A 24552-nucleotide genomic window follows, 5' to 3' on the forward strand; every position below is an offset into this window, starting at 1 on the left:
ATTTAAAAATATTAACTTACTCTTAGGGCCAGTTTGGCATTGCTGTGCTGTGAAAATAATCGCTGTCAGATTTGCTGTGAGAGAAATCAGCTGTGAGAAAAAGCAGTTTGGCGTTTGGTAAAATTTTGTTAAAAGTATTGTTGGTATTGATTTTATGCATAATCAAAAAATGATTGCCGCATAATCATTAAACCCAGCGCCTCTTCAAAACTGATTCCTGCATAATCAAAAAATGAAAGCAGCTAATTAGCTGCTTTCCCTTATAGCTTTCTCTCACAGCAATTTTTAACAATAAGTGATTTTCTCACAGTTTACCAAATGGGTTGGGCTTCTCAAAATTTTTAAAAAAATCACTTATTACCCCAAATAAGCAATGCCAAACGGGCACTTAATTTCGGGCTGATTGATGAAGTCCTTCTATAACTACAAATATTTTAAAAGATTACATAATTTTCAGTTCAAAAAACGAACTTAACATTGTTTCTCTTTGACAAATTGGAAGCTTTAGCACAGAGCTATTTCTGGTTCACAATGACAGAACATGATCCAACGGCTTCGGAGCCTTGAGGTGTGGCTGGGAGGTGGAGTTTGACAGGGTGGTGGGTGGTTGTTGGAGAGAGAGAGAGAAGATAGAATGGTGGCGGCGGCTGGGATTGGATGGTGTTGTCTTGTTTTTTTATTTCTTTTTATTTTGTGGATCTCATTTTTATTTATGTAGTTCTTAGTTTTTATTTTTAAAATTGAATTCAATTATTTATATTAGTTTTTTGAAAGTTTTTTAACCGTAGATTAACAGATTGGACTACATTGCCTAACAGTTTTAAACACAATAACTAATAAATTGGCCAAATTGAAAACACAGAGACTAAATTGGCCAACACTGTAAGACACAGGGACCATCTTGACATTTAAGCCTAAAATATATCTAACTCTTCATTATAACCATTAATAAAGAACATAAGAGGGTTTAGAACACCCAACTTTTAATGCTTTTGAGAAGAAAATTGATTTTGGATTTTTTTTTAAAAAAGCAATCTTTAAAATTCTCAAGATAAGGTGACTGAGGAAATGAATTACGAGTGTAAATAGCAGCACTCAATTAATGAAAAAGGAATGAAGAACGTGAATCATTCAAAACGCATGAGAAATTGAAGAATAATTTGAATCACTAATAATCCAAATCTTTTCCATGCGTGGTCCTTATTTTTTATATTTGTGGCATGGAAAAGAATTTGAATCACTATCAATTTGACTGGATTGTGTGAAATGGAAAAGAAAAGTGGCACTAGTATAGTAACCTTTTGTGGCACCGTCTATCAATTGATGTCAAGCCACAGAACCACAAACACGTCTATAAATACTTACCGGTCTATCATAAGTGTAGTACTTGTGCTTTTATTTTAAAGTTTTCAAAATTTTCTTTGGTAGGTTTTCAAGCCCACTCACTTGTGCAATGATTTCCCCATCCGCCCTCCTATTTCAGGTGAACCGTTTGAAGGCAGAACTTATAACACCGGCGAAGCCAACACCTCATGAGACAAAGCTACTCTCTAATATTGATGACCAGGAAAGCCTTAGGTTTCAGGTTTCAGTCATAATGTCTTACAAGAACAATCCTTCAATGAAAGGAAACGATGCCGTTGAGGTGATCAGGGAAGCATTGAGTCGGGCACTCGTGTATTACTACCCTTTGGCTGGCAGGCTCAGGGAAGGACCTAATAGGAAGCTTATGGTGGAGTGCAATGGAGAAGGTGTCTTGTTCATAGAGGCTAATGCTGACGTCACGCTTGCGCAACTTGGGGACACCATTGCACCCCCTTCTCCATTCTTAGAGGAGTTTCTTTATAATGTTCCAGGCTCTGATGGGATTCTTGGTTGCCCTCTGTTGCTGATTCAGGTGAGTATTTGTTAGTTAACTGCATGTTAATTAGTATCTGTTTTTGAATTTCTTGGTGGATCTTGGCCCTTCTATACAATGAAAGTTTCTGATTGCTGGAATTTACTTCCATGGAATCTTTGCCTGTCCACTACTGTTAATTTGTACCATATTGGTCCCAAATAAAACCATCTACTGACTTCTAAGATTGTACAAATGGTGAGAAATATCAGGTGAGTTAAAACAAAGTTTGATATACAAAAAACTAATAAAAAATATCTAGCCTCATAGTTCTCAAGTACTATATGTTGCTCTGAGTTGTTGTCTCTTCCAACGGGAAAAAAGATAGTTGGATCTAGGTGGATATCTTTACCATAAAAAAAGAGCAATAGCAACCTTTTGTCACTAACTAATTGGTATTGGTTACAATTGAATGGTTGGTCAATGCTTTTGTTTACTTATCACTATTATTTGTGATTAATTTCTCACATTTGAATACTTTGGTGACAGTTGACTTAAATATAATAAATATAAAACTAATTATTGTGATTAACACCGAAACAGTAATTTTTCATGATTAATATTTGATTAGAGCCTTTGCTAATAATTGTAATCCAATAAAATATTCGGGGGATTACCCAACCTCTCGTTCTCTCTCCTCAACCTCTCGTCTCCTACTCCTCAAACAAATCGAAACTTACTCCTTTTCTTTTGTAAGCTCTTCTCTCCCAAAACAATCCCTTTCTCGTCTGATTAGTCGTACCAAATTTTATAACATTTGAATTAGCAAAAGTATTTTCTTGAATATGAGTTAGTCGTACCAAATTTTTAAGCTAGTGGCTTCCCATCGAGAAAGCTCTACCTTCATGATTCTATTACTTCCTAAGTTTTAATGAATAATTGATTTTCTATAATAAAAGAAACAAACAAAAAGAAAAAAAAAACTCAACTCTCATATACAAATTTGAACTCAAACGTATCTTTAAACTAGAAATTGAGTACCAATAGAAGTCAAACGTATATACAAGTAAAAATGTTAGGACACCAAAATTATACACCAAAATTGAATTCCGAATGAGAGGTGGCATTAGCCACATCATCAGATTTTCAATTAAATTTGACACATGGTTAATCTATTTTATCACTAAAATTTAAAAACTAATTTGTGATTTAACCTAAAAATTCACCACTACAAAACGCCCATGTTTTATTAACACTCCTCCGTTGTTCCGCCGGCTGAACTGCCCTTTACTAATTTTATTTTCTTATTCTAACCCCAAGTATAATCAACAAAATAAACTTCAATATGTACACCCATCAAATACGGGATTTATAGAAAGGATTTCATTGAAACTCAATGTCATTATTCGAGGTTTTGGGATCCTGCCTTTGAAACTGGAAAGCCCACATGTTCGCCCATAAAAGAAGGGACATTTTTGCTACGAGGATTATATGATCCAAGGTCGGCCTCGTATTTATTTCATGATTAATTTGGATACCTGGTGGTCTAGAGTGGTGAGGAGCAACGCAGTAGGCGGCAGGCACGACGGAGGGAGGATTGGTGGTTGTAAGTAAAACACGAGTATTCTGAAGTGGTGGCTTTTCAGTTAACTCATAAATTAGTTTTTAAATTTTTTTGTCTAAATAAATAAATTAATGATTAGCACATGTCTCAATTTTAATTAAAATCTGATGATGTATAAATTTGGTGTCCCTAGCAGTACTCATATACAAGACCCTTGCTGAATTTATTATACAGGTAACCCGTCTTTCATGTGGAGGTTTTATACTTGCATTGCGCCTAAATCACACAATGTGTGACGCAGCTGGGCTTCTCCAGTTCTTGAACGCCGTTGGGGAGATGGCACAAGGCGCACAAGCGCCATCTACTACACCAGTGTGGGAGCGAGAGCTCTTGGGTGCTCGAGATCCGCCACGAATTACCTGTGCGCATCATGAATATGAAGAAGGGATTGATGCTCAAGGCTCATTTCCAAGCACTAACAAGCCAAACATGGTCCAACGATCTTTCTATTTTGGGTCCAAGGAGATAAAGGCCATTCGGAATCATATTCCACCGCAGTTATCAACCTGCACTACATTTGATTTGATAACAGCTTGTTTGTGGAAATGCCGCACACTTGCACTTAGAATGAATCCAAAACAAGTTGTTCGCCTTTCATGCTTAGTCAGTGCACGCGGTAAGCGCCACAATGTACGTCTTCCCTTGGGATATTATGGCAATGCGGTTGCATTTCCTGCTGCAGTTTCAGAGGCTAAAGATGTATGTACAAATCCATTGGGATATGCTTTGGAGTTGGTAATGAAGGCAAAAGCTACAGTGAATGAAGAGTACATGAGATCAGTCGCAGATCTTATGGAAATAAGAGGACGACTACCAAAATATCCATTGACAGGAAACTTCATAGTTTCCGATACATCGCGTGCAGGTTTTGGAGAGGTCAGTTTTGGTTGGGGCAAGCCGGTATTTGGTGGACCTGCGAAGGCCTTGGATTTGATTAGCTTCTATGTTCAACACAAATGCAACAATGAGGAGGGGGTATTGGTACCAATATGCTTGCCATTATCGGACATGGAGAGATTTCAGCAGGAGCTCGAGAGGATGACTGTGGAGACTGTGCAGACTATGGAGGATATATATGACACAAAATCAGCTAAGATCGTGTCAAGGATGTAACAAATTTTCTCAAATTTTACATTTCTAGTGTGATGTCAATTGATTTCGGAATGTACCATAAACATTAGATGCAAAGGCTTATGTGTGTGTATATGCATAGCCGCTTCTCTTTTATGTGCTATCTCATGTCAGGTTATTGTTATTTTCGTGCATATGTATGCTTGACTTTTTCTATGAGCTTTATTCCAACAAAAACTATTGGGGTTGTAGTTGGATGACCATTTTTGGAGTGAAGTTAGCGAGATCAAACTTTCTCCACCGCTGGTCGCGGCTGCATGGCCAACCCCTCTCCGGTCAGCCCCATCACTACCACTAGCAACCAGCAGGCTAAACGACGAAGGCCCTTCCCCCAACTTACTGCCATGGAAATCTATCACTGCCAAATTCCTAAAGACTTATTTGCTTATTGGCATTCGTATGAAGCCTATACTGCCATAGAGGATTCAGTTTATTCTTCAATACCATAAACCCACCTCCTGTTAGATCCTCAATCTATGTCATTGAACCCTACATTGAGAGAGAGAGAGAGAGAGAGAGAGAGAGAGAGAGAGAGAGAGAGAGAGAGAGAGAGAGAGAAGATCAACCATGGCAATTATTAGGTATACTAGATGATGATTCTCAAGCCTCCTTTTAATGTTCAAGGTTGTGTTGAGAAATTGTAAGGTAAAGAGATATGAAAGATGGGGAAAAAAGGAAGATGAGCCACAACCATGACTGGCCGTTGGGGTGGGGGGACTTGTCGGCGAGGAAGGGTTGGGGCTGCTATTTTTTTTCTTTAAGTTTTGTATTTTTATTTTTTTAAGTTGACAATGTAAAAATAAACTTTCAAATCCAGCTGGATAAAGAGTTTTAATTTTTTTTTTTTTAATAAGACACATGGCAAAAATTGAGTTGGAGTATCACCAACTGACATGGTTATACGATACCATTCTATAATTTTTCGTTCGAGTGGTATAGAATCACAACATCAGTAGGTTATACTTCCACTCAAAAGTTCCCACATGGCATTTTTAAACCAAAGTAATACTTTTCTTTTCCGAGTTGGATTTCCAACTCCAATTTTACCCTTCAACTTTGATGACCTTCCTCGTCCCCATTTATCTATTCCCTCCCCCACCGTCTTCCCTCCTTTTTTTCATTCTCCTCCCCCTCTTGTTCAGCTATGCCATGCAGTTTTCGCACAATGGTTTTTGTATTAAACCCGTAGTTAAGCAAGTTGACCAATGACAGTTTCTTACAATTAATCAGAACTTTTTCCTTTAAATTTGTACAACAGTTTTAAGCATTTACCTTGTACATGAGGACGATAGAATAAGACATTCGTGTCACATGAAATGGACGTCAGTGACGTTAACTCACATCTAACTACACGAGACAGAAACGTGGCCCTTGTATGAACAGAATTGTGCAAACGATTTCTCTCTCCATCTAAAATGCGTAAGGGTTATAATCAGTATTTACAACGATCATCAATCGTCTTCATTTTCTGTCAAAGAAATTCATGCACCAGTACACATTGAATTTACAGTTGTAGCTTTCACTAAATTAGTCACGTCTAATCGATAGTTGTAGCTATAGCATATGACAAGTCCCCCGTCCTTTAATTGCAAGGATTGTCCAATATTCATACAAAAGGATTTAACATGCGTAAGTGGTCCTTGTTTTCTAAAAATATCTTACTTGTGTGTATCTGTTGTATATGTATGTAAGCCTTCAAGTGTTCATCTTATCTTATCTAAGGTCCACATATTTCTTAACAAAATGTGGATGACATGAACCCAGAAATTACGAACAGTCATTACAAGCTCAACTTATAATATAAACCAAGGATTTGTACCGTCCAGGTTACGTCTTGATATACATTTTACCAAAAAGAAAAAAAAGAGGTCCTGATATATATTTGACTTCATCGTAATAATTAAAGAAACCGACAAAGCTTTGAAAGGCCCAATTTTCTATATGAAAAAAAAACAAACGAGTCCTAATTTTTTATTTTTTTTTAAAAGAAGGAAATTAACTTTTGATCTATAGATGGTGGAAACTTGAACATATGATAGTACCTATGAGAATCACATGCCTGATAGATTAATATCTTGCATATATAATCTATCTATATTTGCTTTGTTTTTGTATGAAATTGGTTAGTTTAATGTGTTTAGTGAGGATTTTATAGGCAATTGTTCCTAACAAAAGTTTGGAGCTAAAACTATGATTTTGGAAGCTTAAGGGATCGAAATGGGTGAAATTATCAAACCAATGAAATCTCAAGAACTCACTTTGTCATTGCATCATACACCTGGAGTGCATCTGTGCTAGTGTCAGTGTATACCCACAACTAGTCTCAGTGACCAGCGCCAGAAAGATAGAGTTAGAGAAACTTACCATCCTTTTTTGGAGCTGAAATGTATTAAATTGATGGAGGTGCTAGGTTATGCCCTGTGCATCTGTCGAGATTTGGTGTCAAGACCCATTTGCATTTGCTGAAGGTTGATGTCTCTGTAAGCACCAATGAGCAATTTGGAATCTACAAGAATTATTTGTTTAGCCAGAGAAGAAAAAAAAAGAAATGACAGAGAGTTGATGGGCCGTGAAGAAGAATTCCTTGATTAATTTGTTGAAGCACACAAACTTTGCCTACATGTATATTAGTGATGAAGACTTACCCGGAATTGGACCAATGGTTTAAACAGATTTCAACAAACCCAATGGACAAAAACTTCTTGTGAATTTATTTACAAGCGCACAATCCGCACAAGTAATATAGAAATAAGTAAAGTGTCGTTCCCACGAAGAGTGATTTAATTTATTAAGTACCGATTGTGACTAACCCAAGACTTTATTTGAATAATTGAATGATGAGATTTCGATTGATTAATTAACTAAAAACAATGAATAAAAGTAAGCGTAGAAAAATAAGGTTGTGAGATTCAAGTTATGAGAGCATTAGAGCTTTTGATTTCACTATAGTCAATTCTACCCAATTCTTTTAGCATGTTAATTCTAATTATTCTCCATGTTGACAGTCGATTTTCCCTACTTTATTCGATACTCCATCCCTGGTTATACTAAAAGTATTCTTATTACCAACCCACTCTATCTCTAGTAATGAAATTAAGATAATAAGAACCTATTAATTTTTTTGGAAAGCCTGCAAAACAACCACATAAGTCATGACAAACATCCCTATCTAATCATGTAACCCATGACAACTATTACAAGAAGCAAACTCCAAATTGGATATCCATGTCGTCAACTTAGCATCAAATCAATTAAATATTGGCCAACCATTCGAACATGAAAAAATACTTGGAATTAACATTGACTAAAGTAATTGAGTATTCATGGCTAGGCTACATCGTAGCCCTAGCAAAAAGGAATTAGTTCATCACAACTTTAATAAAAACCATGATAAACAATGTCATAGGAAATAAAAAACCTATTGAAGATTTTATCTCTGCGCTAGGGGTGGGCATCGGGACCGGAAAACTGGAACACCGAACCAAACCGGTGAAAAAAAACAGGAAAAAAAATCGGTTGACCAAAAAAGTCAACAAACCGCAGTTCGGTTCCGATTCCAGTTTTACACCCCACCGCACTGCACCGGACCGAACCGGACCGGTCATATATTTTTTTTTTATTTTTACAAATTTTTAAAATCTAATGCCATATTTTAAATTTTATAATCACTATTTTTCCAAGTTCAACTTCAAAAAATTTCTAAATGTATGAATTGGATTATTTGTTAATTTTTAAGCCAAAAAATAAGTTATTTATTATAATTTAAAAAAAAAAAATATTATTTTTTTCTAAAAAATTTAAAAATTTTAAAAAATAATAATCCGGTTCAAAACCAGAACTGATCAGAACCGAACCGGCCGGTTTTTGAAATTTTTTTTGCTTAAACCGGACCAGTTAAATAGTACCAGTTCCGGTTTGAAGTAAGAACCGGACCGCGCCCACCCCTACTCTGCACAACAGCAACTCTAGCTCTAAGTCGTCTTCCCTATCTCTCCAAAACTCTCTCTCGTGCCTTTTTGGTCCGTGGTCTCCAAAAAATAACATAATAGAACCCCCCATAGCCTTATGTTAAGGCTTAGTATTTATAAGCCAAAGGGAATTGTCCAAAAATAAAGAAAATAATAATTATTTAGGAAATAGAGGAATAATAGGAAGGCCAAAAGGCAAAACCCAAACTGAGGAGGCAAAATAAAATAGAGTGCAGCTGAGGAAGACTTGGGAATTATACAAGTTTTGGACGGTTTTGGCCCGAGTTTTTGACAAGTTCCGTTCACTTTTTCTCCATGGTCCAAGAACAAAAGTGTCTCCACTCGTTGTCCTGATCACGTAGGTATAGGTATTGATGGGTGTTTTGAGAATTTTTCGGTCGCCGGAATTTCTCAAGACACCCAGGCACTGTCGGGGCATGTGGCGGCACGTGGGCCATGTCTGACTGGCCCATTTGGTCCTAAAATGATCCCCATGTAGTTCCGAGCACGAGGTATGCTCGGATTTGAATTTGGTTATCGTTTGGTGATCGATCGGATTTACATATATTAGGCGTTATCCGGGTTAGATATGTTCAGACCACTTGATCGACTCCATTTTCAAATATGTCGATCTAGGTATCTCTAGGATTGTGTAGGAATTCACGAATCAAGAAAGGAATCCCGGATGCCCCGATTCAATGACTTAAAGTTTGCGTTTGATTGTCGTTTGATGTTGAATTCTTAATCACTGTTCTTAATAACTTGGTTGATTATCTTGATGCTTGATCACCATCAAGCTTACTTCTTGTGATTAGCATTTGTAATTCGTCTAGGGTGAATACCATACTTCTAGGGTTTACATGCTTGTTGGAGGTTTTCACTGATCTTAATGAGCTTGTATGTGTTGATATTTCACCTAAATACCATAGGTGAATTGCATGTAAGAATATACTAGTTAGTCTAAATACTATACGTAATTCATGAAAAAGGAAAACTAAGCGGCGACATCAAATAGTCAAATTTTCATATAAAATTCAGACCAAATGTCATCATGATCAGACAATTCTAGGAGTTATTCCGAGTCTGTTGACATTCCAAGAAACAAGTTATGGGTGTTTGAGTTCGTCGCACTATCTATCCTCGCTCACTTCGACATATTCTATGCTTTGCTCATCCACACCTACACAAACCCAGAAATTCTCACACCCTCTCCCTTTAATTGATTTTGCATGAATTAGTTTTCTTTATTTTAAACATTGAGGAAAATGTTTGTTTTAAGTTGTAGGTGATTGAGTTCTTTGGTTTCATAATATACGCAGTAGTCCTCTATCTTTGTTTAAATTATGCTTCAGTATGGCGAACATAGTTGACAGGTTAGGGATTTGCTGATCGGCGGTGCAACTTTTGACTAACATATCGTCAACGTACACCTTCACGGTGTGGCCGATTAATGGGGTGAACAGGTTGTTCACCAGGCATTGCAAAGTAGCTGCCTAAAGGCATCACCTTGTAACAATATAGTCCTCGGTCAGTAATGAAGGATATGTGGGCCCGATCGTCAGGGCGCATGAAGATCTGGTTATAATCGGAGTATGCATCCATGACGCTAAGAAGGGCATGGCCTGCCGTGGATTCAATAAGCTGGTCGATGTGAGGGAGAAGGAAGCTATCCTTGGGACATGCTCAATTGAGGTTGGTGTAGTATACACACATGCACCATCCCTTCTTCAGTTTGTTGACCATTAGCACATTTGCCAGCCATGTGGGATAGTCCACCTCCTTGATGAGACCGATGCTTCGTAGTTTCTCCACCTCTATCTTCATGGCTTCATACCTCTCTGGGTCGTAGGCACGATGCTTCTATCGAACAGGTCGTACGGCCGGGTTAATGCTTAATCTATGGGAGATGATGTCGGGTGATATGCCGAGCATATCATTATGGGACCAAGCGAAAACCTCCGAGTTCTAGCGGAGGAAGCTGATGAGTGCGGAGCGAAGATAGGGTAGAAGGGAAGCGCTAATTTTTACCTGCCGATCCGAGATATCATCATGGAGGCAAACAAGTTCAAGATCTTCCACTGGTTTGGCCTAAGGAGTGACAGATTCTTCCCTAGGATACTCAAGTCGCTCAATGCCAGTGAAGGGAAGTGGTGGACTATGGTCACTGAAAGAGCTTCAAGCCGTAGAGGGCAATTAATAGATTTAACCACCGAAGCATAGTAGCTTAGCGCCAAGTTGGTCATCTCGCACCATGCCTGTGCCGTGAAGAGTGGGGAACTTTAGCATCAACATATGTGTGGAATGAAGACCCTTATTTGTGCCAAGGTTGGGCATCCAAGGATGATGTTGTAGGCTGTGAGGCAATCAACGATTAGAAAGGGACTAGTAACTGTGGCCCATTGGAGCCGAACCGATTGAAATGGGGAGGTGGATGCTTCGATTGGGTTGGACCACATTGCCAGAGAAACTCACAAGAAGCTTGATGGTTTGATCAAGCAGGAGGTCAGAGACATGAAGTTCGTTGAATGATTCTGCAAACATAACGCCATCAAAGTTAGAAATGTCTGCCTGAATAATCAGCGGATCATCGTGGGGAAAACCATGATCTTCCTCTTCGCTAAAGATAATGGGGTCCCAACCTGTTCTGAACATTTTCAGCATGCATCCATGCTCAGTGCTAAGGACTTGATGCACATAGAAGGACCGGACATAATGCTTAATGAAGTTGTGGGATGTGCCAGCTAGAGTAAGGCCACCGCTGATGGTGGTGATCATTTTGATCTGGCGATAGTGAGGGTTTGAGGGAGGTGGAAGGTTGTGGACATACTTGTCTAATCTGCCTTCATGAATAAGGCCTTCAATGATGTTCCGCATAGGGATGCAAGATTCTGTATCATGGTCGTTGAATTGGTGAAAACGACAGAAGACATCGATGTTCGGCGTAGGGTTGTTAGTAGGTCCTCGAGGAGGGGGTTTAGGTATAATGGGTGCCTCATTGACCAGAACATGCACATAAGTGGTGTTCAGTGTGGTGAACACTTCAAACTGGGGCTTAGGCTTATATGGGAGCGGGGCACGACCATTTGTCTTTGGGGGTTTGTTGCCACCAGATTGATGATGGTTAGAGTGTCTACTGCATTTCCCATTGTTGAAGGAGCGCTGGTAGCCGTCCTTCCTTTTAGGGTTCTGGCATCCTGAGTGTCAGGGGTAGGAGCATAACGGTTGGATTTGGCGAGGGTGGGTGCCGAAGCTTGTGGCGGGTTGCCGAAGGTGGTCCGGGAGTGGTTGACAGGGTTGCGCTTGGAGTTAAAGTATTTGGCCTTAGCATGGATGCCTGCTTGCTTCATTAATTCAGCATAGGTGTTCAATAGGTTGCTTGATAAGTCCATAAATTTACACATTTATGTACTCTTTATACTTACTTTTTGTAGGAGAATTTGATTTAAAAAGGACTTATTACTTTATTTTCTCAACGGAAATATGACTTTTTGGTGGAGTTTTAGCACAAGACCAATTGGAGATGAAAGCTTAGACCTTGAAGATGATTGTGGAATTTTTCTAGAATTTTCGGAGTAGCCAATGAGAGTAGTCTTTGAAGTTAAGTCAGCATAAGGTGCAATCCCGTCAAAACTGTGCTGCTGTGGAATAATGACTATTTGAAGACTTTCCTGATTTTTCCTCAAGATGTGTGATATATGGATGGAAAGATAAGACAAAAATCTACAAATTACATATTTTTGCCGAATTGTTTTGAAGGAGGAACAACCCCAAACGTGCCTGAAAAGCAACTGATGTGTTATCTCAATCCAAGTAGGAAGAGGAGTCAATTACTTACCCATTTTGGATTTATGTTTTAATTAGGTTTTTCTTTATTTTTGGGCTGCTATAAAAGCTCAGCTAGGGTAGGAATAGACGTGGGGTGTTTTATTTAAGCATGAGAAACAACTCCCTTGGGGACACGCAAAGACTAGGAGAAATTGAAGATGCTGGAAGAGTACCGCAATTGGCTAAGTTTGATTGTTTCTTCCTTATGTTTTTGTTTATGTCGAATTCTATGATTATGTGTAACTAATTTTCTCTTGCTAGGGCATGATGTAGCCCTAGTTTGATAATCTAGTGTTCTTATTTTACCTATCTATTGATTGCCGTTTGATGTTGGATTTTTAATCACTGTGCTTAATAACTTGGTTTCTTATCTTGATGCTTGATTACCATCTAGAATTTTAATTGAGTTAATCGGATGCAAATTAGAGTAAATACCATACTTAATTTGAGGGTTGCTTCTTGTGATTAGGATTTGTAATTTGCCTAGAGTAAATACCATACTCCTAGGGTTTATATGCTTATTCGAGGTTTTCACTGATCTTAACAACTTTCTATGTGTTGATATTTGACCTAAATACCATAGGCGAATTGCATGTAGGAATATACGAGTTAGCCTAAATACCATAAGTAATTCATGAAAAAGGAAAACTAAGCGGCGACATCAAATGGTTAGTAAATGGGTAGGTGAATAAGAGGCTAGATCGGATTACTAGTGGTGAATTCATTGTCCTGGTGCTTTTATCAATTTGAATTTCTCATCTTGTGTTTTGTGACCTTCTACTTATTTTGTCTTTTAATTTCGTTGTTAATTAAATCTTTCTTTCAAAAACCCCTTTTGTGTTTACATGAGTATGCTACGTGTTTAATTTCTTATTTATATAATTAGAGTAGTTAAAGTATTTTGTGAAGTAAATTAGGTTAGACTAATTGGTAGTTGAACTCAATCCTCATGGGAATGACCTCGTATTTACCATACTATAGTACGATTGACCTTGTGCACTTGCGAGTATAATTTGTGTTTAGACTAATCTTTATAATCTCCATTTTTCAGGTTATCTAAAATTCACAACATTGCTGTGAACCAAGTATCAAAAGTTGGATTCACGAAGGCCACTCTTGAAGGCACCGAAGGCAGCACGATCATCTGTTTTTGGGTAGCCAGAATACTCGTGGCTAAAGCGGGAGGCGTACTCCTGCAAGGGCTCATCTTCACCATGCCAAAGCATATATAGGTCATCCGCAGAGTACAGACTATCATTCTGAATCATGAAATGGACAAGAAAAGTCTGCTTCAGGAGGTTGAAGAAGTTGATAGTGTAGGGTTTAGCTGGTACAACCATTTCAAAGAGGCACCATTGAGGGTGGAGGGAAAAAGAAGGCACATGCCTTCATCACTAAAACCCTTGCACCCTAGGGCAGACTGAAAAGAATGGAGTGGGTCAGCGGGTCCTCCTTACCCATGTAGAACGTGATGTCAAGTGACTGAACATTCTTTTTTTGACGATAGTTGGGGATACACTCAGTGAAGGGGCCAGGGCGTGGCTTAGTCCAAAGGGACTGGTGGCTGCAGTGCTGCTCGTCCTCGAGACGTCGAACCTTCTCGAAAATGAGTCTTATGGCAAATCGGTATGAGGGAGGGTAGGGCGCCAAAGACTTGTGTTGTTAGGTGGGCGGAGGCGAATAAGTTTCCCATCCCTCGAAAGCTTCAGCATGGTAAGGCTCCCAGTCCTCATGATAGTAACTTTCCCAATCATTCAAGTCTCCAACCCCCTCTTGGGTAGGTAAGAGGGTGGGCTTCTGCAAGGGTCCAAGGTGAGCGACCCGGGGGTTGTCAAGGTCTACAGGAATAGGGATGGGCTTTGACCAAAGCTTCAAGATGCGATCCTTGCAGTCCCTGTAAATCTTGGTCGGGCATGAAGCCTATCAATTGGTTGGGAGATTTGGAGAAGTCGCGACTTGGTCATTTTAGGATGAAGATGGCCTTTGCCTTCGTCAGGCCTAGGCTGGGTTAGGGCTCTGTGATGGGAGACGGCTTGTGGGTTTGATTGGGTGCGTTCAACATCTTGGGTGAGGTCATGCTGGGTGAATTAGTGGTGAGCGCTCTCCCAGTTACGCTTCAAGGTTCGAATATCGTGTTCCAATTCGGCATTCTTGGTACGAATGTGGTTTTAGCTCTCTGTCATTTTGGTGACGTCAACATGAAGGCCCTCTACTTCCGCTTGGAGATGCACATCGACCTAAGGTTTCCTTCGAGAGGACTCCCTATGAGAGGTATGGTACTAGGTGCAAAGGCTAGCTTCGCTAGGCATTGCGGAATGTGAAGGGCAGAAGAGACGATGGGGTCGAATAGGAGAGGGAGCCAGCAGAGCTGGTAGAGAAGTGGGATTCAGAAGTTGTTTCCCACATATGGCACCAAACTATTGATGCTCCTTTTTGGAAGGTCAACTTAGGTGAAAGTGTGATGGATCTTCAGCGGGGTGAGAGGGTTCATGAATCTTCGAGCACAGAAGGATCCTACATAAGAAAAAGAGGAAGAAGCAATCATGAAGATTCGGGCACCGGTGCGGTACCTGCTGAAGGTTCTCCGATGCTTAAGTCAGCAGATATAGGATATATGGTAATTTTGGCAGAGTAACCGTGAAAGTAAAAAGTCATTACCTCATTTTGGGGACTTGTGCCTCTTTTTGTAGAGAGGTGGAAGTGGGATTTTGCACAGAGTTTCAATGTGGGACTTTGTGCAAGTTGATATAGTGGCGACACGTGTTCGCAGATTAGGTTCTTTAGTTGAGAGCTTCGGCAACTACCTTCGATAGGCAGTTGCCACATCGGAGGGGGCATTATGTCATCATTGATGTCATCTTCAGTAGGCATGTGAGTCTGTCTGTGCTCCAGTTCCAAGTGTCGAATGTACTCGGTTGAATATGGTGTAACCAGTTCTCACACCCTCTCTCTCTCTTTAATTGATTTTGCATGAATTAGTTTTCTTTGTTTTAAACATTGAGGACAATGTTTGTTTTACCTTGTGTGTGATTGAGTTCTTTGGTTTCATAATGTATGCAGCAGTCTTTTATCTTTGTTTCCAATTCTGTTCTTGTCCACCATTGTTTTTGTATTTTGGCTCGCGTGGTGTTCTTTGTTTTTTCATTTTGAATCCAACCATATAAAGAACATGAACTTTGGCCAAGTATTTTGTGAGATACATATAATTCTTTGTGCCTGGGTCAAAACTGCAATTTTGTTTATTGGTTTTCAATTCATTTCAACTTTTGGTTTTTATTTAATTAGTTTTTATTTTAATGTTTGTTTTATTTCTTTTTTTTTCCATTTGAAAAAATAATTTAAAAAATTTGAAAAATTTCATAAAACCCAAAAGTTTTTTTTTTCTTTTTTTTATTTTTTACATTGAGTCTTGTTTTTATTTGTTTGTGGTAGTCCCTTCCCAATTCTATGATGAGATTGAATTTTATTTACAATTAACTTTCAAGAGGTTTTGAGCATGACACTAAGTATTTACATTATCTCTGTGTTAGCCTTATTTTTGTGATTAGACTTGGGAAATCCTTATTCACATAGCCATATTAATATGAGTTTTTATTAGAGATTTCACAAGATTTAAATGGCTAAATAAGCTAGTGTAAAATTATATAACCCTCATTATGTGAACTTTTGAGCCTGTGCCTTCCTTTCTTGAGTGTTATATGATATTCTATAATTTTCTTGTCTACATCGTTGTGATCTCATTATTCTTTGTTTTGGTCAAGTAATTGAGGATGTTTAAATTGTTTGCAAGAACTACTTTCATTATCTATTTGAGGCATACTTCGTGAACCACATGGATTCAAGAAAGTGATATAGGCATTGTTTCTTTCGTTTGAGCACTTCTAGCCAACCCGTATCACTTTTATGCCTAGTAACCCCTTTGTGCCTTTTATGTAAGCCTTTTTATTTCGTTCTTTACCCAATTCTCCTCACCTTAATCTATCATATGTTTATCCTATACCCCTCTAAGGAGTTTTGTAGAGTATTTTCGTTGTTATGGAATAATTGCACAAATTGTTCAAACATGTGGAAAGTAAAGGATACTATTTCAAAACAAAAACAAACAAAAAAAAAAGAAGCTAATTTCAAAGCCTTTTCAACTCGAGTTATTAAGCTCTAGGAGTGTTTTAAATTTAATGCCCTAAAGCTATCTAGCTTGGGAATCATTGGGCTAACACTCACTACATGGGTTGATTAGAAAGCTAATGGTGTGAGGAAAAAAAAAATTGTGAAAAAAAAAAATTTCTGAAAAGAAAATTGAAGACAGTATCAATATGAAGTTTCGTGCTCAAAGTGCAAGATGTTATCATTTTCATGGAAAGCTCTATGAATTCCTTAGAATTTGTTCATCCGTATCTTTTTCTTGTTTCACCCATCACTCTAAGCCCCATTACAACCTTAAGTCCTACTTGATCCAAGGAGAAGTGTGGTTCCTCATGTGGAGAATAGGTGTGGAAGGACTATGGTCAGATGGTTTGAATGTTTTCAAGTATGCGATATCTTTTCATGAGATCTTTTATATTTTTCATGTGCCTTTATTTCACTTATGTGAGTACATCCTATTGCTTTGATTCCTCTCACATATTTATGAGTGATAGTAACTAGTCAAATTTCGAGTGTTTTTATTGGAGTGAACATCCTTGATGAGATTTGAAGTTGAAGCTTGTTCTTATTTAGTTATTTAACTCGTGTGAAGCTTAAGTCGTGGGTTATATTAATGTTGGCTATTTCACACACTACATCTAAGTTGTTCAATTAAAGTTTGGTTAACCCTTTGATAATGTCTTGAGTTATTGTTGCTTATTTCTTGGAAGTTAACTAACGGTTGGTGATTATCTCTGAGATCAATATTGGGAAGTTAGTCGATCGCTTGTTTGCGTTGAGTCTTTGTTCTTTTGTTTTTAATTTTCGTTTTCTTTCACTTAAGGACTAGCAAAATATAAGTTGTGTGTATTTTTTAAGTCCATAAATTTACACATTTATGTACTCTTTATACTTAGTTTTTGTAGGAGAATTTGATTTAAAAAGGACTTATTACTTTATTTTCTCAATTTTCAGCTTTTCATAGCAAGTAATGGTTTTCAATGGAAATACGACTTTTTGGTGGAGTTTTAGTACAAGACTAGTTGGAGATGAAATCTAAGATCTTGAAGATGATTGTGGAATTTTTCTAGAATTTTTGGAGCAGCCAATGAGAGTAGTCTTTGAAGTTGAGTCAGCATAAGGTGCAATCCTGTCAAAACTGTGTTGCTGTGGAAGAATGACTATTTGAAGACTTTCTCCTCAAGGCGTGCGATATATGGCTGGAAAGATAAGCCAAAGACCTACAATTTACATATTTTTGCCGAATTTTCTTGAAGGACGAATGACCCAAACGTGTATGCAAAGTAACTGATGTGTTATCCCAGTCCAAGTAGGAGGATGAGTCAACTACTTACCCATTTTGGATTTATATTTTAATTATGTTTTTCTTTATTTTTGGGCTGTTGTAAAAGCCCCGCTACAGTAGGAACAGACGTGTGGTGTTTTATTTAAGCATGAGAAACAACTCCTTTGAGGGTTACACACTCAAAGACTATGAGAAATTGGAGACGCCGGAAGAGTACCGCAATTGGCTAAGTTTTATTGTTTCTTCCTTGTGTTTTTGCTTATTATGTGTAACTAATTTTCTTTTGCTAGGGCATGATGTAAGCCTAGTATGATAATCTAGTTTTCTTATTTTACATATCTATTGATTGCCGTTTGATGTTGGATTCTTAATCACTGTACTTAATAACTTGGTTGATTATCTTGATGCTTGATCACCATCTAGACTCTTAATTGAGTTAATCGAATGCAAATTAGAGTCAATACCATACTTAATTTGAGGCTTGCTTCTTGTGATTATTAGGATTTGTAATTCTTCTAGGGTAAATACCATACTCTTAGGGTTTACATGCGTGTTGAAGGTTTTCACTGATCTTAATGAGTTTCTATGTGTTGATATTTCACCTAAATACCATAGGCGAATTGCATGTAGGAATATACGAGTTAGCCTAAATACCATAGGTAATTCATGAAAAAAGAAAACTAAGCGGCGACATCAATGGTTAGTTAATAGGTAGGTGAATGAGAGGGTAGATCGGATTACTAGTGGTGAATTCATTGTCCTAGTGCTTCTATCAATTTGAATTTCTCATTCTTGTGTTTCGTGACTTTCTACTTGTTTTGTCTTTTAATTTCGTTGGTAATTAAATCATTCTTTCACAAAACCATTTTCTGTTTACATGAGTATGCTACGTGTTTAATTTCTTGTTTATATAATTAGAGTAGTTAAAGTATTTTATGAAGTAAATTAGGTTAGACTAATTGGACGTTGAACTCAATCCTCGTGGGAATGACCTCGTATTTGCCATACTATATTTACGATGGACCTTGTGCACTTGCGAGAGTATAATTTGTGTTTGGACTAATCTTTATAATCTCCATTTTTCAGGTTGTCTAAAATTCACAACACCTTCATAATATATTGGTTGCCCTCAGAATATATCGGTTGCCTTCAGTAGAGTCTGTGCACATGACTAGCTTTGCATGTACATGTGTTTAATATACAATTGTCTTACCAGGATTACCTATACTTGTGTTTATTGCGTCGGTGTCGGGCCAGTGATTTGCCTGTACCTGCAGTTTGATTACTCTATAGGTGTCCGACTAGTGTATTGCATGTACCTCTCTTGTAGGTATCTAGCCAATGAATTGCCTATACTCATATCACAAATACGAGTGTCTAGCTAGGATTTTCCCTTGTCACCATGTTGATTGTCTACACAAGGTTGGTTAATTTCCCCATAGATATACTTGGGTGGAGAGTTTTTATATGGATTGGTTTGAGACTTGAATTCTATTAAGTTACTTGTTGAATCGCTTAATTTGTTGATTTTAAGCTTATGGTATGAGATTTCAATTGTGTTACTTGAATTTGCTTAAGTATATATGTAAAGATCACAACTCATTCATGTATGAGTACTTATAAAGTGTTTAGTATGTTTGGTATATCTATTTTTGAGGAAAACTTTCTTTTCGTTCACTTACATTTTTACTATTTTGCCCTCCCATGATATAGATAACTGAGGTCTACCACTCCACGTCAAGGCATCATCATTGTCGTTCGCTCTGCAACCTTCTGCCATAGGATTTCTTTTTATCATTCCTGCTTTTTTATTCCTCAGGTTGTAAAAAGTTATAAATTGCTCTGTTATGCCCATTTAGGATTTGTGTAACAGCTTGAGACAAATAAATTGTTTATTAGACTGGGTGTGATGATAGTATTGCGCGTGCTAAAGTTTGGGAGTTATTGTTGGACTATTTGTTGGTGGATTTATTTGAGAAATGTCCAAGGTAATAAGGTGGACTCTGCCGAAATTTAGGCAGGAGTCGTAGACTCAACCGAGGTGAATTTGTTTTCAAAGGCATGTTTACTAATTGGGGTCCGACATGTGTTTGATGTCAAACAGGAACAGGGTTCATGGATTCCAAAGGGGAATTCAGGGCGAACCCTGTCATGCAAGCCAAGTCTTTTAAATTACCTAGGATCTGATCCAAGCCCGCTCTTCATACCGCCACAAATCAGCAAATGGGCTATCAAAGAGAGTCCGACTTTGCCAAAAATACGGGCCCAAACAGGAGGGTGGGGGGTGTTCGTTATTTTTTTTACTTTCTGTTTAATAATTTCCAATCTCCATTTCCAAATGTCAAGATTTGATTGTTGGGTTGAACTTAGAGGTGTCAACACGAGCACAACCCACTTAAATAAGGCCTGGTACAGCATGATTTGTATCTTTAGGTCGTGTCGGGATAAGGTAATTAGGCCCAATGGGCCGGCCCGTATAAAACCATTTATTAAATTATATTTATTTTAGAGAAAAATAATATAATATATTTATATTTAATTTAAGTCTATTTCTTTTCTCTAATAATATGTATTAAAATTTAATGTTTTCTTTATATATAAAATAATAATTTTGTTTTTCAAATTTCAATTTGTAAAATCTAAACAATAATATAGTTATTTTCTATTTAAATGTACTTTAAAAAAAGTTATTAGTCACTTTTTTCAATAAATAATAAATCTTGTTCGTATATATACAATTGTAAAAAAATATTTAAATGAAGTTATAAAAATATATACATATATATATATATATATATATACATTAGTCAAATTTGGTGTGGATTCATCTCGACCCGATTAGTGGTCCGCCCTGAGCACGGCCCGAACCCATGTAAATTTGGCCGTGAACTCGAGTCGGAATTGATGATTTTTATAAATGAAAGAGTCCAGCATGACCTATTTATTAAATTGACGAACTCTAAACAGACGGGATTGACATTGTTTATACCGAAATAAACGGCCTATGACCACTGAACACGTGGACAGGATCGATATTGATCACAGAACTCCTTCGGCATGCTTCCTACCGAAGCCATCTATCTTGGCCCTTTTACCATCGGACACGTGTCATGCTCACAATCCGTGTCCACAGTCCCACATCGAAAATATGAGCACAGTGCACACCTCCCAAGGCCTATATAAGGAGACCCATATCCCCAAAAGGAGAGGATCAGAACTAACGGTACGCTATCGATTGATCTGTTAGTTAACATTACTAAAACCGTATTTACTAAAGCATCGGAGAGCCTTCGGCCGGTACCACACCGGTACCCCAAGGACTTACCGAACGTGACCTTTTGCAGGTACTTACCCTTCCGAAGTAGAACATCTTCCAAAGACAGTCACCTACCGAAGACATAATATCACTAAGTTGACGAAATACGTGATGAACCACTTTTTCGCATCAACAGTTGGCGCCGTCTGTGGGAATCCAGAAAAATCATCAGCCCATTATCTCCAAAACACATGGGGACCACTTCAGTACCTACGTTCCTATCGGAAGAAGGGCTACCGTTCGGTAGGCAAGGCGGAGCTAGCCCAGCGCTACCCCCATGCACTCCCTTCGGAAACGCCCCCGCTACCCAAACAACCGCCGAAGCCGAGCTGGTAGCCCAAATCGCGTCCCTACGAAAGGACATGGCAAGGCTTCAGGAACACAACAACCTTCTTTCATCCAAAGTGGACGAAACCCAGCAGCTGCTCCACCAGCAGCACACGCAGAACATTCAGACAACCCACTCTTCCGAGAGCTTGCAGACCCCTCATAGGAAGAAGAGACACGATAAGGTAGCGAAGGCAACGCCCGCACCTTCCAAACAGTTGGTGGTCCCTGCACCCAGGGATCAGCCGCACATCCCCAAGAAAGTCTACTCCGATTGTCGACATCGGATTAACGATTGAGAGGCAGAGAGACAGAGGTCTCCGATCAGGATTAGCGCTCGACAAAGGGACTCACGGATGAAAATCCTAGGAGACAAGTCGCCTATTCGGAAGGTCAGAGGGCTGGACCCCGCAGAAAAGTCAGAATCTGAATATATCCCTTCCAGGACGCAAACTGCCACCTACCGTTCGGCAACGCCTTCCCGGTACTCGGGGGTTGATCCACCAAACCTACAAAGACGATCGGAAGATTATGATTCCGAGGAAATCCCTAGCCGAGACCCTGTTGTCCGACTCCTTTTTCAGAAAGTCCAGAAAATGGAAAACGACAAAGCTCGCTCCCAAGAACCGGAATGGGGAAAGCTTCGGCCCGGACCATTCACCAGGCGCATCCGGGACTCTCGGCAGGATAGGGAAGGGCAGCAACTGCGCATACCGTTCTATACGGGAACGGAAAACCGCTTAACACACCTCCACTCATTTCAGTCCGCCATTGGATGCAAGGGCCTGAGCGATGAAGGGCAGTGCCTGCTATTCTCGTCCTCCCTTACTGGGGCAGCCCTGAACTGGTTCTACCGGTTGGAGCCGGAAACAGTAGACTCCTTCGACGAGCTGAAGCAGATTTTCCTCAATCACTTCATGATCCAAACGGACCGTCTTTACTCTGCCGATGATCTGTACACGATTCGGCAAAGTGAGGACGAACCGTTGAGAGAATACGCGGCGCGCTTCAGTCACGAGTACTCAAGGTGTCCGGAAACAGACGATAGGGCAGCCTACGGCACCTTCAAGAGTGGCATTCGGTCCCCGCATTTTCGATACCTAGTACACAGCAGCAACTGGCGCACGTACGACGAACTGATGAAGCAGGCGGCAATCCAAGCCAAAGCCGAATACTTCAACTCGAAACCTGCGGTTTCGGCACCGCGAGGAGATGCCGAACCAAGTGCTTATCCGGCAAAGGCGATACCCTACGAGAGAGTCGACACATACTCGGTAGGTCATAAGAGGAAAGACGACCGTGCCGATCGAAGAGAACACTCGAAGAAGGGAAAAGGGACTTATGGTCGCAACGACCACCGAGCGCCGTTGCCGAATCGTGACCACGGCAATGAAGTCTTCACCCTATTGAACACTACCTACGAGGCCGTCCTGATGAACGAACAAGAAATAATACCAAAGCCGAATCTACGAAGACCCAATCGGCAAGACAACCGGGATACCGGTAAATTCTGTCGATACCATCAGCACAACAGCCATAATACGGAAGACTGTATAAGCCTGAGAAAAATTGTCGAACGGTTGATCAGAGAGGGGAAGCTAGACCAGTATATCGCCCGGCAGCCACCGGCGCCGGTGCCGAACACAACTCGGCAGATAAACATGATAAGCACTATCAGCGGTGGCCCCACCATCGCAGGAATGAGCAACCGTTCAATGAAGCAATACGTGCGTGCCGCACAATTTCCTCAGGTATTCGGCATAGAGGTGAATCGGCACCATAAAACACCGAAAGTTCATTGGGAACCAATCACATTTTGTGAAGAGGAGGAAGAGGGCATCCTCTATCCCCACGACGACCCGATGATCATCCGAGCAGAAATTGCCGACTACGATGTAGGACGGGTGCTGATCGATACCGGAAGCTCGGTGAACGTAATTTTTGCCGAAGCTTTTCGAGAAATGGGAATAGAAGACAGCCAGGTCAACCAGCAGTTGACACCTTTGTTAAGTTTCTCTGGGGACCTGGTCCAACCGGTCGGTAGTGTAAAACTGCTAATTACCTTCGGCACTGCGCCAAGAAAAACGGCGGTATACGATCAGTTCCTCATCGTTGACTGCCCGACGGCGTACAACGTCATAGTTGGACGAACGGCACTCACCAAGGTCAAGGCGCATCTTTCCCCCCACATGCTACTGATGAAGTTCCCGACCCCCAACGGCACAGGGGCTGTCCGAGGAAATCAGTTAAGCGCGCAGACTTGCTACGCCACGGCCCTCAAGTCAACCTCTTTCCAAATCCCCGACGAGACCATGTCTGTACAGGGGATACCGAACGGTACGGGACTCGTTGACGACCTAGGGATGAGTCCCCGACTCCTCACACACAACCTGCCGAAGAACTGGAAACGATAACCCTGAGCGACGAGCAGCCCGATCATCGGGTTAAAATCGACACCAGACTCACCCCTACCCTCCGAGCGCAGTTCATAGACTTCTTACGGCACCATTCGGAAGTGTTCGCGTGGTCCTACGAAGATATGCCCGGCATAGACCCTGAGATCATCAGCCATAAACTCAGCATTTCCCCCGCTTATAAGCCTATAAGACAGAAGCGTCGTTCGTATGATGCCGAACGATACAAAGCGATGCGCACAGAGGTTGACAAACTTCAAACCATCGGCTTCATCAGGGAGGCTACGTATCCGGTATGGCTGGCAAACTCGGTGATGGTCCGGAAGGGTACAGGCGGGTGGCGAATGTGCCAAGACTATACCGATTTGAACAAGGCCTGCCCGAAGGACAGCTTTCCGTTGCCACGGATAGACCAGCTCGTGGACGCCACCGCCGGACACGAACTGTTCAGCTTCATGGACGTCTATTCGGGATACAATCAGATATTCATGCACCCTTCCGACAGCGAACACACCGCCTTCATAACGGACAGGGGGTTGTATTGTTACAATGTCATGCCGTTCGGCCTGAAGAACGCGGGGGCAACATATCAAATGCTCGTCAACAGAATTTTGGCCAAACACATCGGCAGCATCATGGAAGTTTACGTTGACGACATGTTAGTAAAAAGCAGAACTGCCGA

General features: G+C 39.9%; 2 protein-coding genes and 1 long non-coding RNA gene across 4 annotated transcripts; 2 read left to right on the forward strand and 1 right to left on the reverse strand.

The window, feature by feature from the left end:
* LOC18776970 (methanol O-anthraniloyltransferase) lies at positions 1373-4783 on the forward strand. Its single transcript, XM_007209058.2, has 2 exons — positions 1373-1897; positions 3636-4783. Exons 1-2 carry the CDS (start codon positions 1454-1456, stop codon positions 4572-4574), a joined length of 1383 nt encoding a protein of 460 aa, XP_007209120.1. The 5' UTR covers positions 1373-1453; the 3' UTR covers positions 4575-4783.
* LOC109949276 lies at positions 5328-7452 on the reverse strand. 2 transcript variants are annotated; one of them, XR_002271846.1, is made up of 3 exons: positions 7238-7448; positions 6957-7098; positions 5328-6002 (listed from the first exon to the last, which is right to left on the reverse strand). It is a non-coding gene; the product is annotated as an uncharacterized LOC109949276 (long non-coding RNA). The 2 variants fall into 2 exon arrangements; XR_002271845.1 differs by having other exon boundaries at positions 5328-7098; positions 7238-7452.
* LOC109949179 lies at positions 21813-23870 on the forward strand. The gene has a single exon (XM_020563933.1). It carries the CDS (start codon positions 21813-21815, stop codon positions 23868-23870), a length of 2058 nt encoding a protein of 685 aa, XP_020419522.1.

Source organism: Prunus persica, chromosome G5 (genome assembly GCF_000346465.2).
Source record: "Prunus persica cultivar Lovell chromosome G5, Prunus_persica_NCBIv2, whole genome shotgun sequence".
In the NCBI taxonomy this organism is placed as follows: Eukaryota; Viridiplantae; Streptophyta; class Magnoliopsida; order Rosales; family Rosaceae; genus Prunus; species Prunus persica.